The sequence below is a fragment of the Dendropsophus ebraccatus genome, chromosome 6 (genome assembly GCF_027789765.1).
Source record: "Dendropsophus ebraccatus isolate aDenEbr1 chromosome 6, aDenEbr1.pat, whole genome shotgun sequence".
Classification (NCBI taxonomy): Eukaryota; Metazoa; Chordata; class Amphibia; order Anura; family Hylidae; genus Dendropsophus; species Dendropsophus ebraccatus.
The window spans coordinates 74,859,334-74,877,782 of NC_091459.1; the positions used below are offsets into that span (position 1 = coordinate 74,859,334).

Genomic DNA, 18,449 nt, shown 5'->3' on the forward strand with positions numbered 1-18,449 from the left:
ACTTCATTTTTCTTATGAAACCCTCCCCAAGATCTCATCACAAATTTCCAACCTTTGTCTACCACATTATTATGTCATCTGCAGCAACTGTGTCATTGTACTGAATAAAACATTAATATTAAACAATTGTGTAAAAGCTGATGATCAGAGATGGGCGAACATGCTCTATTGAGTATAGTATTCACTCGTGTATTGGGCTACTTGAAAGTATTCGATACTTGGGTGAGTACTGCATACTGCTCGGGTGATCGTGTACAAAAAGCTTGCTGAAATGCTGCTTACTTAATAAAGCATACCTGTCATGATTTGACCTTCTTGTTCAGTGGGGAGATCAGCAACTGAGGCTGAGCTGTGATAGAGAAGATAGTAGGAAGGTCACTCCAGTGACTATTTATTCCGCTCCCAACTATGTGGTTTAAAGTGTACCTGTTACAATCAGACCTTCTGGATCAGTGGAGAGATCCTCTGCTAATCCTGAAGGTCGGGTCTCCATGGATACGGGGACGCAATCAGACAATAATGCATTGTCTGATTGAGTCTCTGTATCCTTAGAGACCTGACTTCCAGGATAAGCCTCTCTGTTGATCCAGAAGGTCTGATTGTAATAGGTACACTTTATACTACACAGTTGGGAGCAAAAATAGTCGCTGGAGTGACCTTACTGCAGCCTTCACTATCACAGCTCAGCCAATCAGTGGCTGCAGTGGTGTCCCACCTCAGTTGCAGCAATAGTGAAGATAGATGAAAGACCAGAGCGGTAAGTATAATTTCGCTGCGCCCTTCCCCACCAACAGGGCCCAGTCTAGACCCCAGGAGACTAACTTAACCCCCTGGGGGCCAGATTGTCACTTTAAGAATAACCATGTACCCTCTAATCTCACATTGATTTCAATGGGGCTTGTTACTCAAATTAAGCACTCAAGTATTGAAAAATTCTTTACTAGAGTAACAAGCTTTCAAGTATGTTGGTGCTCGCTCATCTCTACTTGTGATATTAAACCCATAAAAGAGTGGGGGATATACTGCCATAAAAGGCAGCCAAAACAAAGAAGACATAAGAATACTTAACTTTTATATTTCAAAGCATACATGCGGCCTATATAATAACACAGTACTTTTCCATGTTTGTGACCTTTCAGCCTTAAAACCTATAATTTTTATTGCTATTCTATTTCCTGTGTACTTTATCAAGTGGTGTAGAATTGACTGACAAGCAGTTACCATGGCACAAAGCATATAAAGCATTACACAAACTCATTTTCTAGCTTTTACTTAGTGTAATGAAATGTCATGCTGTTAAATACAACCTAGCAGAGAGTGGACACAGTTTATTGACTATAGAAAGTTGTTTTTTTAAAAGAAAATAAAAAGTTTTCATGTTAAAAAAAAGCCACTGCTGACAAATATTGTTGTGGTATTTGTGATATTTATCTATCTATCTAGATGATGATCCACGGCACTCTGATAAAGTGAAAAAACGTAAGGTTTATTCAAAAACGTGAATTACATAATGCAACACAGCAAGACACGATGTTTTGGCAGACTATCCACCATTTTCAAGTGCCATTCAAGGGCGGATGGTCCGCCGAAACGTCGTGTCTTGCTGTGTTGCATTATGTAATTCACGTTTTTGAATAAACCTTACGGTTTTTCACTTTATTGGAGTGCCGTGGATCATCATCTATATCTACACAGAAGGTTCGTTATCTGAACTACAGTACGTCCACTGGCACTGACGCTTGTTGTCAGTAGTGCCACTCATCATCCTGTGCTAGCTATCTATCTAATTCAAACAAAGTGAAGCTAGCATCAGGTCACCATCCACACCACAAGTGGCCACCTGGATTGCCAGTCCAGATCCACAACACCTTGCAATGAGGTCAAACCAGATAAGGAGGTCTGGTCAAAATAAACCCTGTCTAGTTTATTTAAATGCACATAAAATGTTCTTTGTTTTGTTTGTTTTTTAATTTTTATTTTTTGCAATAGCCCAATAGCATGCCTGTTTTGACCAGACCTCTGTTTCCGCTATGACCTTATTGAATGGTACTTATCTATCTACCTTTCTATCCCACAATTGAGATGCACCACAGCAGTTTGGTGAGTGCCACCACTTGAAGACTTCATTCTTATTAATACAACTAAAAGCAAAATGTAACAGAACTCCATTGGAAAATACTCAATAACGAGTACTCAGATATTTTAAAGTTCGCTAGTCGTAAATAATGAATGTGTTCATTTTTTTTTTTACAACCATACTCAATTACAGACTTTTTTCTCTACGGTGTGTGTACTGAAGGTCAATTCCCAAATTACTTCAATGCAGCACATTATTAATATAAAACACAGCCATATTTTTTCATTTAAAATTACAGACATATTTTGCTTTTATTTTTCTGTGTGTAAATATAGCCTTGAAGGGCCACTTTGGGACCCAGTAATAATAAAATAAATACTAGATCCTGTACGTTCCATAACAGTAATTGTATGTGTATAGTGGTACGTTTGGAGGTTACAGTCAATGACAATTGAATTATACACTACATTGAATAGTACATAATGGAAAATACTGCTAAGTCCAACATATTACTGTGTTTAACTACAGGCAGATACATTGTACTCAAAAAAATGTAACAATCATTTCACCCTTCTAAAGGAGAAGAGAAAAAGAAGTCATTGGCTGGTTACCATGTATGTCTCTGGGTAAATCAGTAGTCTTCCTAAGTGGCAGAGAGAAAAGCACAGAGACACTGGGCTAACCCAGTGTAAAATAAATCCTTAAAAAAATGTAATACAAAGATACAATCATCTAAGCACTAATGCTCAACAATGCACTGGAAATTAATATGGGGCACACAGTACTTGAAAAGAATATACATACAATGCATTCTTGGAATTACAAAACAGGAACATAAGGAAGATAAAAGTTGAAATAATCATAAAATGTGTTCATTTGGAATTAAGGTTGTTTGAGCTGATCTTATTTCCTATGATAGCTAATACTGTAGTCTGCATGGGTTGCTAGGTAACACACTCTTTATTTTCCATCAGCAGTGATTTTAACATTGGATAACAGATGGGAACTGGTTATCGAGAAGGAGAAGTATGCAAAAAGTGGCATGGAATCTAATTATTTGTTGACAAACCAAAGGGAGACTGTAGCAGTGAAAATAATGCTGAGACCTTTGGATTCTCCTGTATTGTTTCAGTTAACAAAAAGCTAAGGCATTGAACAATCTCAAGTCAAAAATTTTAATCATTATTTTTTAATGAATAGGTTTACCTGTAAAATAATGTTCCCACTACAGGATTTTAACAGCCAAAAGCATCCTATCGATAATGACGACTCCAAACAATGTTCATGATTGTTATTTGCGGCCATCATTATCAATTGACTGCCACCTTTCCCCAATGAATGGCAGTCTTTTCCTGTAGTGGAAACATAGCCTAAAGGTCTCTGTTTTAAAATCTGTATGTTCAGACATGGTTGCAAGCAATGCAGAGTTTAATGGATATCCATTTCAACTCTTTCTTTAACCTTTCTCTTTAAAGTCTAATGGTGCGGTTACACAAGCAGATTTATCTAACAGATTTTGGAAGCCAAAGCCAGGAATGGATTTGAAAAGAGGAGAAATCTCAGTCTTTCCTTTATGACCCATTCCCTGTTTTTGGTCTGTTCCTGGCTTTGGCTTAAAAAATCTGTCAGATAAATCTGCCTGTGTAAATGGACCATTACTCATATGCCTGTATCCCCTTCCTCCTTGACACTTAAATGGTCATGCAAACTGCCTTTGATATTATAAAATGAAATTCAGAAATCTCCACAGGGACTTATAACATGCCATGAGTAAAACGCAGCTGTATACAGAAGAGAGTAGGCCTATAGACAATACCAAAATGTTCCTCCTTTATGATTGAGAACAAAAAAAGCTGGTTTAACTATCCAAGTAATTTTCAGGATTGCCCACCACTGCTAACAATACATGGAGGGATTATCAAGCAGATTGTGGGGCCCTGTATATTATTTTTTTTTTATTCAGGACAATTTGTTCTTTGAATATTTTTTTTTAAAGCATAGGTGGATGCACAGTTGGACATACCATTCTTTACAGGCTAATACACAGACAGGAACCTTTAATGATGAAATTTAGCTTATATACATTATAGGGAAGTACAATATGTTGCATCTTGAATTTCAGTAATAGAATGCTAGACATAGGATTCACATGTTCACAGTTTAAATTTCTATGTAAAACATGTGCACACAGCAGCTTAAACCAATACAAAACCAGTACCAATAGAAAAATAAAATAAAAAATGTATTTATATATTGTATAAAATCTAAAACCTAAAATAATAAAACTAATAATGCCTCTCATTCTTAGGAAATATTTTCATCACTATAAGTATAAAAGTTATGTGTCACAGAAATTGATATCAATATCTAAACTGCAGATAACAGGCAGAATTCTGTTTCTCAACAGTTGATGCTTTTGTATTTTACTATGTGCTAAAGTATACTCAGTCAGTACATTAGCATGCTCTTTTACTCAAGTCAAAGGTGTACAACAAAGCATAAATAACACCATGAACTATGTTATACTAAGTATGAATACAAAATAAGTTTCATTCCAGTGCTGTGTTGATGGGAAATTGAAAAGCTGACTAAAAGGCCAGCAGTAAGGCCCAAGGAACATGACAAAACAAACAGTAGAACTTTTTGGCTTTCCTTCCATGTATCAATATATTATTTCCCATAGAAATTATGTTTCCAGGCATCAGAATACCAAGAATATCTTCATAATACAGCATGCAATGAGAATGCATTGATAAACATAGATATGATAGATGTAGCATGAAAACCAGGTAATAAATCCAAAGCATCAAACAGACGATAACTTCCAAAACACTTATATTCAATATTTTAAATATTTTAATAAAAAGCAACATATCCACACAATTTTCTATTAGTAATATAGCAGGAAAATGTCATGTTACCAAAAGTTCTATGTAACAGCTTTGGAAAATCAACAAAGAATTTAGGGAATTGGACAATTCATACATTAATTGTAAAAATTTCACACCTCCAAAAAATAATCTGAAATGGTCTAAAAGTACAGTCTGCTGCGCATCAAAAGTCAAAGTAAAAAATGTCCTTCTTACCAAGTACCCCAAGGCGATAGTTGACGGTGATGACTATAACATTTCCATAACTTGATAGGACACTTCCATCAAACAAATTACCAGTGCCTTCCATATAGGAACCACCATGAATATAGACCATCACAGGCTTGGGACCTCCACTATCTCTGATGTCTGGAAAAGAAAACATGTTTAAGTATACTTGTGTTGTGTGGTTAGAGGAAGAATAGACATTAGTTTACCCTTTTATTGATGTTTCTTAAGAGAAAAAAAAGTCTTGAATGCATTTTTTCATTTTTTTGCAATTCTGTAAATACTGTATATTGTTGTCTATGAAGAATTTAAGTAAAAATAAATAAATAATTTATAAAGGTCGAATGAAGGCCATATTTAGCATTTATCTTCTCTTTTTATAAACACATTGTAGATCAAGATGCATTGGATTGTATTTAATAACTTTATCTATATTTTTTAGATACCTACTACACTGCACTGTTGATGATAGAAAGTTCCTGTTTTGCCTTTTTCCTGTTTCCATATGGAGGTACAATATGAAAAGCAGATCAAGATAATGATAATATGGGTGTGGGTGTGTAATAAGCTGCACAGGTGGCACAGGAAGCTTGTGTTGTGCAAAAACGATGCAATTTTTCACCAATAGTGCACAGGGAGCTCAGGTCCACCTGGTTGCGCTGATGGGGGATCTTTTTAGGACTGGCATGTGAGATTGCAGTCTGGATCAATCTCCCCATAGGAGTGCAAAGTCAAAGTTTACTGTAAACAAATAACATACTCATGTTTTTTGCTTCCTGCAAAAGTCGATTCATCCATAAGTACAATGGGGAGTAATTTTGTAGAGTTTGAAGAAAATGGGCAAGGGTATTATTTACTATGAGTAGTATCAGCAGTATTGAGACGTCTATTGGGTAATAAATCAGGGATAAGAGTGGTCTAGGTTTGTGTGCATTCTTTCAAATGAGTGAGACATAATAACCACAGCTATAAAATTGTTAATTTGTGAGTAGAAGGATTGTTCCAGTATTTGGTAATAATTAGTTTAGTGGTGTTTTGCCTGTTCGGACCTTTGAACGGTCCCTGGCGCGTGGTATGTAAGGCTACACTCTTAGGCTATGTTCACAATACGGATGAGACCGGCCGTTCCGTGACTCCGTCCGGGTCACGGGACGGCCGGTCTCAGCCCGGATCATCACGGCCGCTACTTAAGTACCGGCCGGATGATCTTTCCTCCGTGGAGCTCTGATGCGGGCGCATCAGCGCGTGCCCGCATAAGATCTTCCCATAGCCCACAGTGAAGCAAGTGGCTGGAGCCACTCGCTTCACTGTGTGAACTGACATGTCCTTCTGCGGACGGAATTCATTGAATTCCGTCCGCAAATAATGGACCTGTCAGTTGTTTGCGGCGCCGCATGGGAACTGGCCGGAGCGTATACGATGTGTGTACGCTCCGGCCGGGATCCCATAGCAAACAATGCTATGTTCCACCCCGCAAATCTACGGCTGTAGTTCTGCGGCGAGAACTACGACCGTAGATTTACGTAGTGTGTACATAGCCACAGGGTTATGTGTTTGTATTCTATGTTCTATTTGCACTTCTTTGAACACTGAACACAGCTCTACTCCTTCTACTCTGCTGATTAAACTCTTACTACACCTGTCTCTTCCCTGCTAGTTTCTTCTGGCCACTTAACAGTTAATCACTGCCTTGGTTTTTCCATTCTCCCTTGCTGTGTCTTTTTCTGTGTGTCTGTCTGGTCAAATCACGTCTTGTCCCTGACCTCCTATAAAGTGTATCAGTGCTCTAATATCCACATTATTAAACCAGTTTTTTAGCTTTTCCTGTATTGTTACCTAAATTTCCCTGACTTCGGCTCTGTTACCTTACTATTCTCTTGGATCCTATTTTTGCCATACTTTGACCGCAGCCTGGTTTCCAACCCTTGTACGTAAGTTTGTCTTGTCGTTGTTCCGTGTTATGACCTTATTGTAAGTAGGGACTGTCTTCATGGTTGTCCATAGTCGCCTAGAAGTGTTGTGACAAGTCAGCAGGGTCAGCTAGCTAGTGGAACAACATTAGGGCTCACTGTCTGTGTCTTTTCATGCCCCTCCTTAGGCTACAGTCATGTCAAGTGACCATGAAACTATAAATTATCACAACTCTAAAATGATCATGAATATCATTCTTATCAATTATCAACAGTGTATGTTAAGGTTTGAGAAGGACTGAGATCCCACAGTAATTCTTTCAATTATCATGTATAATGCTTGCCATAAAGGCATTATGTTCTGACACAGGATATCTACTTATGTGTCCTTTTGTTTGCAGTTTCTCCAACACATTTCTGAACTGGCTGGGTGAAGGGAGTGTAATTTAGTCAGATAGTCAGATAGAACTATTATCTGTAGAGTGTCTTAAAGTAATACTACAGAAAGCCAAACAGGTATAATTTCCAGCTAAGACCTATTTTTACCCAGTCACCATCCTATATAAAATATACCTTAGAAATCATTAGATGTTAACTCTAGTGAAAAAGAACTCACTTTAGTTATTAGTAAATGATTCTAATATGTCTTTCACAGCTTACTTTGGTGGAGATCAGTTAGATTTTCTAGATGTCTATTTAAAGTTGGAAGGGATAGAGTTAATCACTAGTGGATATCGCAAAGCTACTGCTACCAATGTTGTGCTTAATTATAATAGTCCCCACACCTAACATGTGAAACGGCCAGTGCCCTATGGGCAGTTTGTATGCCTCAGGCATATTAATAACTCGGAGGATCTATTTGAACAGCAAGCAAATGACTCGAGTCACCTGAAAGAGGTAATCGATAAAGCAAGAAAGGGAGCCCAAATATTGGATTGAGTTGATTCATAAAAATAGAGGGAGAAGAGAAAAAACGGAAAAGTTTGTATTCACATTTAGGCATGGTCCCATGAATCAGGCGATACATTCTGTGATAAATAAGAATTGGAACATGCTTGAGGAGGAAGAGGCATTTAAACAGCTAGACAGATGTAGACCATTAGTGGCTTGTAAGAGATATAAAATAAAAGAGGTGAGGTAGTGAGAGGAGATTATAGATTATAGATGAAAACAATAAAAAAAAACAAACTCTGGTTACAACAGAGTGAATTAAGTGGCAATTATAAGTGCAGACATTGTAATTATTGCAATTATTTAAATTATATGAAGAAGGTTAGGTTGGGAGGTACTACCTGGGAGGGACAGGATTTTATTCCAAATTGTTGTGTATGTATTTTGTTTTTTATTGTATAGAGATATGTTTTAATTGTATTATTAAATGTAATATATATCTATATAAACACAGTATAATGTAGTGATGTCATAGCCTGGAGTAAGCGCGCACATTTCTGTGAGCGAAATAGGCTGCTCCTCATTCACTTGTTCGCATCTTATGATACCTGTGATGAATTGAATAAACAGATTGCTTAACGAAGTTCACAAAGTGGGGTGTGCCTCCTCTTTACAAGGACCTTTTTGACATTATTGCTAAAAGGGAACTGATCTGGGTGATACAGCACCACCTATGAGGAGGATTGCTAGCGAAAGTTCACATGGTTCGGCTCCTCTGCGTAGTAGTGCTGAGACATTTTTTGGTTGGATTATTAGTAAATGGTAAACAGGATCTGGCTTTAGAAAGTTGAATATTCTGGCAGCTTGCCCAGAGATGATATGATATAATATGTGTTAAGGGAATGTGCAGTCGTGATTCCACACAAAGGCTATGTTCACACTTTGTAATATTTTAGTAAAGAACGGACGGTGATTGCAATGACATCAGCATCCTTTTTTTCTGCAGGGACAGCATTGCATTAAAGTCAACGCAATGCCACCCACTGTGTTCACACAGCGTTATGTTCTTTAGAACGGACGTTAAAATAATGTATCTTCCTATTATTTCCAAACAATGCGGCCGCACATTACTTGAAGTAAATGGCTAATTTATTTGCGGGCACACCCGATGGTGCCAGCAAATCAATAGTAAAAGAAAAAGAACGATTCTGCAGCCAATACAGAGGTATCAGATGCAGGAATGTCCTAAATGCAGCTCGGCAGCCCGCAGCTTAACAGCGTCCGTTGCTATATAACAGACACTGTTAAACGTAGTGTCAACATAGCCAAATACAGAATATAGCACTGATAGACAGGAGATATGGCTAAAGACACTCTATCTAATCCTCACTACAGGAATAACCCTTACCGTTCTCTTATGTAGTACAACTTGCTCAGGGCAGCTGCAGTCTGTCCATGAGATAACTATAATGAGATGTATTAGAATGTACTACTCTAATGCTGACTTGGCCATGGCCATGGATTGATTAGCGCTTAATATTGGATATTTCTTTACTGATGCCTTCTCTACCTCCTTTTTAGACGAAATAACGGCCATTATAATGGCTTTATTATCACCTATAAAATACACTGTGTAAATAAAAGCTATGATCACACATCAAAAAAAGAGAAAAGGCGTCCGCTTTTTCTATTTAAAACGACGCCTGTTATTGATGCGATTTAATTGACTTCAATGCAATGCATTGAAGTCAATGGAATGACGGACATCCAATACACACAATGTATAAAATAACAGATGTTGGCTATGTTCACACAACGTCAAAAAGAGAAAAGGCGCCCGATTTTGATATAAAAAAAAAAGTCAGTTTTTGCCGCGATTTAACTGACTGCAATGGCAATGCATTGAAGTCAATGGGAAGATGGACGTTCAATGCACACAATGCATTGAATAGCGGACGTTTTTACCGCAGACGTCAAAATTATGAACGCAAACAGCGGACAGTTTTTATTAGTTGTTCACACACAGTTTTTCTTGTCACCGTTCCTTCTCCATTTTTACTATTAATTTTGATTAGCGGTGGCTGCTGAAGTTGGATAAAGCCCTAAGGCTATGTGGAAAACATGGATATAGTCATTGGCTGTATCCATGTTTTCCAGACAACCTTAGAGCTTTATCCGACTTCAGCAGCCCCCGCTAATCAAATGCTGATCGTTCGGGTTCAGATGGACTCAAACCCGAACCCGGTTCGCTCATCTCTAGTGGGCATCAAAATAATGATCATGTCAAATATTTTCAGATGTGTATTGTAAACAGGGGGTGTTATTTTCATACACAGTTTTTCTTTTTTCACTGTCCTTTCACTGCTTTTACTATTAAATTAAATTGACTTTTCAATTAAAGACACACCCTAAGGGCTATTAGTAAAACCCAAACTAGAGGAGCAGCCAGACAGCTAAATGAAGTCCTTCATTTTGGACTCAAAATTACAGATGTCATTATAAACAGAGCTAAAAAACCTTGTGTGAACATAGCCATAGTCTGAAAGTGGCTAATATGACTGTAAGTGGCTGTGCATTCAAATAAGTAAGATTAATATATTTTTGTTTAGATAAATTGTAAAATGAAATAAATATATACACTCACCGGCCACTTTATTAGGTACACCTGTCCAACTGCATGTTATCACTTAATTTCTAATCAGCCAATCACATGGCAGCAACTCAGTGCATTTAGGCATGTAGACATGGTCAAGACAATCTCCTGCAGTTCAAACCGAGCATCAGTATGGGGAAGAAAGGTGATTTGAGTGCCTTTGAACATGGCATGGTTGTTGGTGCCAGAAGGGCTGGTCTGAGTATTTCAGAAACTGCTGATCTACTGGGATTTTCGCGCACAACCATCTCTAGGGTTTACAGGGAATGGTCCGAAAAAGAAAAAACATCCACTGAGTGGCAGTTCTGTGGGCGGAAATGCCTTGTTGATGCCAGAGGTCAGATAGAAAGGCAACAGTGACTCAAATAGCCAACCGTTACAACCAAGGTAGGCAGAAGAGCATCTCTGAGCGCACAGTACATCGAACTTTGAGGCAGATGGGCTACAGCAGCAGAAGACCACACGGGGTGCCACTCCTTTCAGCTAAGAACAGGAAACTGAGGCTAAAATTTGCACAAGCTTATCGAAATTGGACAGTAGAAGATTGGAAAAACGTTGCCTGGTCTGATGAGTCTTGATTTCTGCTTGAACATGACAATGAGTTCACTGTACTCAAATGGCCTCCACAGTCACCAGATCTCAATCCAATAGAGCATCTTTGGGATGTGGTGGAACGGGAGATTCGCATCATGGATGTGCAGCCGACAAATCTGCGGCAACTGTGTGATGCCAACATGTCAATATGGACCAAAATCTCTGAGGAATGCTTCCAGCACCTTGTTGAATCTATGCCACGAAGAATTGAGGCAGTTTTGAAGGCAAAAGGGGGTCCAACCCGTTACTAGCATGGTGTACCTAATAAAGTGGCCGGTGAGTGTATATATATTAGAGATGAGCGAATACGATTCGATCGAGATGGTATTCGATCAAATATTGCGGTATTTGAAAGATTCGAATACAATTGAGTAGTGTGACGGGAAACATTCGAAAGCCCCCCCATTGCACTTGCCGCTTTTTTAATGAAATCGTAATGCAGGGAGACCATGAGGGACCCTGGAGGTACACACGCAGCGCGAAAACGGCGTCTACCCTCATTGGATGGCTGAACCACATGACCTCGAATATTTAATAATTGACATTCGCCTCTCGAATGCAAATGCACTTTCAACCTAGCCAGGGATAGATCTTTGATAGGTTTTAGTAGCGTTTTGGTTAGGCAGGCTTACTACAGAACCAAAAAGTCCTTTTCAGGGCTAAGATCCAGCGAAAAAGGTAATCTCTGAATCCTAAGCACTTCTCAGTGCTAAGACATAGATGATTTAACAGCAGCAGCATCAGCAGCATCAGCAGCATCAGCAGCTGTATTCATTCCAGTACCTTGTGTGTACAAGTGACTTATAGTGTCCCAGGTTTAGCCCACTAAGGGCACGTAAACGTTATACATATTGTGCCAGCTGCCCAGTAAAAGGCAAGTGATATCTATTGTGCCAGTTGCCCAGTAAAAGGCATGTGATACCTATAGTTCCAGTTGCCTAATCTCTGCTTTGCTGCGGCCTAGTGTTCGTACAGCGTAATGCGTGATACGCGCGAATAACGTGGCGCTCTACGGACGCACATTGGAATCATGTATATAACGCTGCGCACAAAATACAAAGAAAATCTTTGAACATTGCCATAAACATTCGTAAAGCGTACTACGCAAATATTTTTCCTTCGCAACTGCAGAGAGTGGCATTATAGTGCGATTTTGGGGTGTTGGGTGCACCCATGCATGCTCCCCCTGATGTCACAGTGTCACTCCGGAGGTGTTGGCATCGTTTAGGGAGATTTCATGGGGGACTTGGTGACCTCCAAGTGGTTGAATTTGGATTTCCAAGTGCCTCAATTTTTTTTCCCATACACTATAATGGGATCGAATATTTGTTCGAATAGTCGAATCTTGGTGCCTATTCGATTCAAATTCTCGAAAGTCGAATATTTCTCTACTCGCTCATCTCTAATATATATATATATATATAAATTTGCTGTGTTTTTTTGCCATTGCTGCAGTAGAAGTGGTTTCTGTTCTTTCCTGCGCCAAGAGAAAGTTGTTACTAACAGTTTCTGTTCTTAGAGAAAACTTAAAGGTGTGGCTGGAGTATCGAAAAGGACTCCCTTAATTGGTTTCCGGGTTTCCGAAGACACATCTGAAGATTACACACAGTATTTCATTAATGAGATTTGCAAAGAAAAATTATTTATTAGAAAAAAAAACATTAAACATTTCAGTAGTATCAACTATTCTTTCTTGCCATTAACTAAAATTAGGCTTAGGACTATGTTCACACATGGTATTTTTGACAGTTATTTGGTCGGTCTTTTTTCAACCAAAATCAGGAGTGGGTTAAAAACACAGGAACTGTGCAAATCTTTTCATTATAATTTTGCCATGTCAGTTCCATTCTTTTTTGGTTTTGGTTAAAAAAAAAGACTGACCAAAAAACTGATGGAAATACCATGTGTGAACATGTCTAACCTGCTGTAACCAGATACCTTGCCTTCTCCTGCAGGTAATTTATCATGATTTATGCCTGTTCTGATGTGTAAATCATGATACAAATCTATACCTGCTGTAAGCAGGTGTAGCTTTGTTGCACACAGCCTGCACCTGATGCAGGGCCAGCTGGCTTTACTAAGAGTCATGCGTGTGAACACAGCCATAGGCTAGGTACACACATCACTGACGGACGCTGATTGCAATGGCCTCAGCGTCCGTTCTTTACTGCAAGAGCGGCATTGCATTGAAGTCAATGCAATGCTGCCCGCTGTGTTCACATATCGTTATCCTTACGCCCGTTCTTTAGAAGTTCAAGTTGTGCAAACAAAATAATTTGTGCTTCTAGCTTGCAACTTGTGCAATGTTATTTACAGTCGCAGGGAAGTAGCAAGTAAATTGCGACCAATAATCATTTAAGAATTTTGTGTGACTGAGATACTGCAGTCATGTTATGCCGCAGTCAAAATGCGACACAATTAATTAACAATAGGTGTTACGTTATCTTTGTGTCGTGCGACCAAAGCTGGAACGTAGCCCCAAACAGAGGTGTGTGTTTTACACTGCAGATGGCTGTGCTAGCAAGAAGAGGTCTTTGTAAGGCTACATTCACACAATGGTTTTTCCTCTCCGTTTAAAATGCCGTCCGTTATTTTGAGTTTAAAATGACACCCGTCATTTTGCTGTTTGGTCACCCATCAGTGCAATGAATGCTGTTGGTACATTATTCTAATTAAGTTGGACTAATTGTCATTTGGGTTTGTCTTTAATTGAAAAGTCAATTACATTTAATAGTAACGAAGAAAGGACGATAAAAAAAGAAAACTATGTGTAAACAAAAAATCAAAATAATGTCCACTCTTTGCAATAGACTTTCAAAAATAATTGACATGATCATCATTTTTACATCCGTGCTGACAACATTCTTCATTTTATACACTGTGTGCATAGGACATCCGTCATTCCATTGACTTCAATGCATTGAGTTGAAGTCAATTACCTTGCGGCAATAACGAACGTCTTTTTAATAGAAAAAGGTGGCTGCCTTTTTTCTTTTTTGATGTTGTGTGAACATAGCTTAAAGGTTTGCAAACCTGTGAGTATGTAAAATGGTTTGGATGACTCATGAAGTTAAAGGTATAGGTACATTGTAAAACATAAACCTCACTTGCTAAGTGGATGGAGCATGACCTAAAGTAGTCCTGCTGCTATATTATTAGATTTATTATAATTCAGGCAACAAAGGTAACACAAATTGTAACTGAAATATACCTTAGTTCAAAACTAATGTAGGTTACAAAAGTATAGCATGTGGCCTGCTTTACTGCCTTATATCATGGAGGCACAAATAAGCTGTATTCCATATGATTATACTGTAGATTCACCTAATAATCTTGGACATTGCATATTGCAGAGAAGCGCAATGTGGACTAATTTCCAGTCTAAAAACTAGGCTTTAAAATTAAATTATAGAAATAAATAATAATAATAATAATAATAATAATAATAATAATAATAAATAAATGTATTTAAATATATATCCAAATTTTTAATAGGAATGTTCTACATGTATTGTATGCATTATATGTAAGCAATAAGTATATTATATTTATTTATTTTTCTTGTCCTATAATATTGTTTTGAGGTTTAATACAACAGGAAAATATAGCTAAGGATTTACTAAACATCACCTGTTGATAATTTGGTCTTCATGATTGTGACATTAATATGATTAAGGAATGAAAGATAAATTATTAATTTGAAATCATTAGCTGCATGTTCACAGCAGAATTGTACACTGCTAATTGTATGCTTGGAGGTAACACAGAGGGAGATTGTTTCAGAACTCTTCCTTAATTAAAATTACATAGAATTACAGAGTACCCACTGAGAACAGTAATGAAATGTTAGTACTACTGTTAAACTAGTTAGGCATTGTAGAGTACTTACAAAATAGTTGTTTATTCCAGATCTGGGTAAATTTTGCTCTTCTCTTACCAGTACACGTCGTTTCACTGCATGATGGTTCATAAATCAGTGGAAACGACCATGTAATTAGATTCTTATAGGTACACTCTTCAATCTGTCACTAAAGACAATCTAGAAAACCATTGTGCTTCATTTGCTATGTCAATTAGATCCAATATAATTGATTGTTTCCTGATAGCTATCATTTTGGAAAGTTTATTGGTTTATGAGAGATCATGAGCAATAAAAGTTTACATATGTTTTGGAATAATTAAAGACTTTTTTCAGTTAATGTTAAATGGAAGTACCAAATCACTGTTTGCCTATATTCCCACAATGTTTTTTCCTGTGCATTTATACATTTATAAAATGGCATCCATCATTGTGTGGTCAAGATGATGTCAGTCATTTCGTTTTGGCCACCAGTGCAATGATGGTTGCTGGTACATTATTCTAGTTTAGGTGGACTAATTGTCCTTGGGTGTGTCTTTAATTGAATAGTCCATTGACCTTAATTGTAAAGACCGTGAAAGGACAGTGAAAAAAGAAAAACAGTGTATAAACCATTGAGGTCAATTAAAATGCGGCAATAACAGATGTCATTTTAAAAAGGAAAGGGAATGTCTTTTTTTTTTCTTAGCATAAACATAGCCTTTATCTGGGGCTGGGTTCACACTGTGTTTTTTATTTACATTTAGGGTGCCTTCACACCTACCGACTCGCATCGTTAATAACGCTGCAAGTCGGCTAGGTCCTGGCAGATCACTGTCAGTACATACACGCAGCGGTCTGAACGACTGCTGCGTGGATGTAAATCTGCCGGCCGCTTAACCCCTTCTGATTCCGGCCGCCTCCCGCTCCGCTCTGTATACATACATCCTCGCTCCACGGGGTCCCGGCGTCCTGCTCTCCCGCCCGGCCAATCAGTGGCTGCGGCAGGGCAACACACTGATTGGCTGGGCGTGAGAGCAGGACGCCGGGACACCGTGGAGCGAGGAGGTATGTATACAGAGTGGAGCGGTAGGCGGCCGGCATCAGAAGGGGTTAAGCGGCCGGCAGATTTACATACATGCAGCAGTCAATCAGACCACTGCGTGTATGTACTGACAGTGATCTGCCGAGACCTAGCCGACTCGCAGCGTTATTAACGCTGCGAGTCGGTAGGTGTGAGGGCATCCTTAAGCTAGGTTCATAGACAGTAAAATAAAAGAAAGATATGACCGTGAAGCTTTTGTCCAACTTCGGGAGCCATTGTTGCCCAATATGTTCCCAAAGTTAGAACATAGCCTAAAACAAGGCAAAGAATGGCTGTTCTCTTTATCTGATAATATGTTACAGCAAAGCCTATAAAAAAACAGACATCTGCCCACATATATTCTGTAAGTACAGACTATTATTCTTCCGTAGATTTAACGCCCGACATTTTTAGATAAAAAGGCAATTTTTCCTCTTATTTTACAGTCATATTTTGCTTTAATTTTACTGTGCATGAACTTAGCATGAAGCTGGTTAGTTTGGGCTGTTATGGTATAGTTAGTATGTTTTGGCAATTTACTTGGACACTGAGCAGAAGAAAAATTTGTAATCAACTTATTAGACCCCCTTCACATATATCAAGCGATCCAGTTCTCTCCTTAACAAAAACTAATAACAACTGATGCCACAACTGATAGCAAAAAGGCATCAGTTGTTATCAGGCTTTCTATCCATTTTCTTCATAAGCCATTAGTTGTTAGACAGAACAGAAAGAGGAACATTGCAAAATGCGCTTCCCCCTTCCATCCTGTCCGATGATCTGGCATCTGGATTGAAATGGATATTATTAGGTGTCCCAATCAAATGTTCAGGATCAATTCAAACAACTGTTTTTCTCCGGCACTTAGTTACTGCCCCAGTGAGAAATAGAGCTGGACTGCCTGATATATACAAAGGGGGCATTTTAAATGAAGCATGTTAGATTTAAAATTTTATTATATATTCTTCAAAATATTTTCACAGATATGCACTACGGAAATACACTTCAGTTGGTCAAATAATAGTATCTAAACTATAAAAGCATTTTTGAATTCTGAACATACAAATAGGCTGGATTCAGGCTCACAATGCTTCTTGATCAAATGTGTTGGTATTTCTTTAAAGATTGGCAAAAAAATCTTAAGAAACATCAAACTTCTGGATAATTAAATTATTAATCTTAAAAACATTTGTTTGAAAATAAAAGACAGCACCACATATTCTCATTAGCGATAGTTAAATTAATATATTCAGGGAATGTTAGAAAACATGCAAAAAAAAGGGTATGTTGAGACTTAAAACAGTGTTAGTTCAAAGATTTCACAAAATATATTCAAGAAGTGGGATGTAAGTTATCAAAAATTCTTGTCAAGAAAACAAGAAGAGCTTTGGTGTACACACTTACTGTTTGCATAAAAATGTAAAACGCAACAACAACATTTGAGAAAAAATGTAGAAAAAAATATAAAACAAGCAAGAAGACAAAACACATCAATCAAAAAATGGGATAAAAAGAAAAACTCTTCAAAATAGAGACAAAAAGTCAAGAAAAAGTAAAGGAGATATATTTGCAGGGATTCCTTGTCATGCAAATCGGTTTGTTGGCAAAAAAAATACCTTCATCTTCAGCACCTTCATTATCACCTAAATCATCTGTCTGTTTCTTTGTAAGGGGACCTAGGATTGAGAATGAAAACATGGAGCAAAACAGTTCAAGAATATAGTATATATAAAAAAAAGAAGAAGAAAAACATCAAAATACTGTACAACACATCCCCAACATATTCAAAAAGACAAAAAGAATTTGTTTGTCCTCTCATATACTAACTCTAAAATAATAACCTTGGATTTGTTACTATAAACTGAAAATCATTTCAGATTTACTAACTACTATTGCAGAGCATATTTTTAAATGTAACATTGTACAGCTTTTGACTGTAAAAAACAGCAGACCTGGCTGCTAAACATCAATATTTTGGTCAAAAAAACATTGTTCATATAACAGTAGGAATTTTAATAGTAAAATGTAGCAAAAAAACTGTTACATAGTAACAAAAAAAAGTCAAAAATTGCTATACATTTTGTTGTTAGGGTATAATCAGTTTAGTCATTTGTAATATTGGTTAAATTAGCAAAGCTGCAACATCATCAAAATACACAGATGAGCACAAAGAAAGATTAGAACGCATTTCAGGCCCACACATGTCGAAGCAGAAGCACATTGCACATTGTGTGAAAACATTTGGCATGCACAAAACAATATCAACAACAAAGATGCTCAAGTTAGTACTAGCTGCAGGAGAAA

The 18,449-nt window shown here is 37.7% G+C and overlaps 1 protein-coding gene across 3 annotated transcripts in view; it reads right to left on the minus strand.

Annotated features, from left to right (window-relative positions):
* NLGN1 (neuroligin 1) overlaps window positions 1-18,449 on the minus strand; it is a 384,318-nt gene that overhangs the window by 218,204 nt on the left and 147,665 nt on the right. For 2 of the 3 annotated variants that reach the window (XM_069975171.1, XM_069975173.1), the window contains 2 exons: window positions 17,762-17,821; window positions 5,164-5,316 (listed from right to left, as the gene is read on the minus strand). In XM_069975171.1, the coding sequence (XP_069831272.1) occupies window positions 5,164-5,316; window positions 17,762-17,821 (213 nt within the window). The remainder of the gene's footprint in view (window positions 1-5,163; window positions 5,317-17,761; window positions 17,822-18,449) is intronic. The other variant, XM_069975172.1, reaches the window with a different exon arrangement.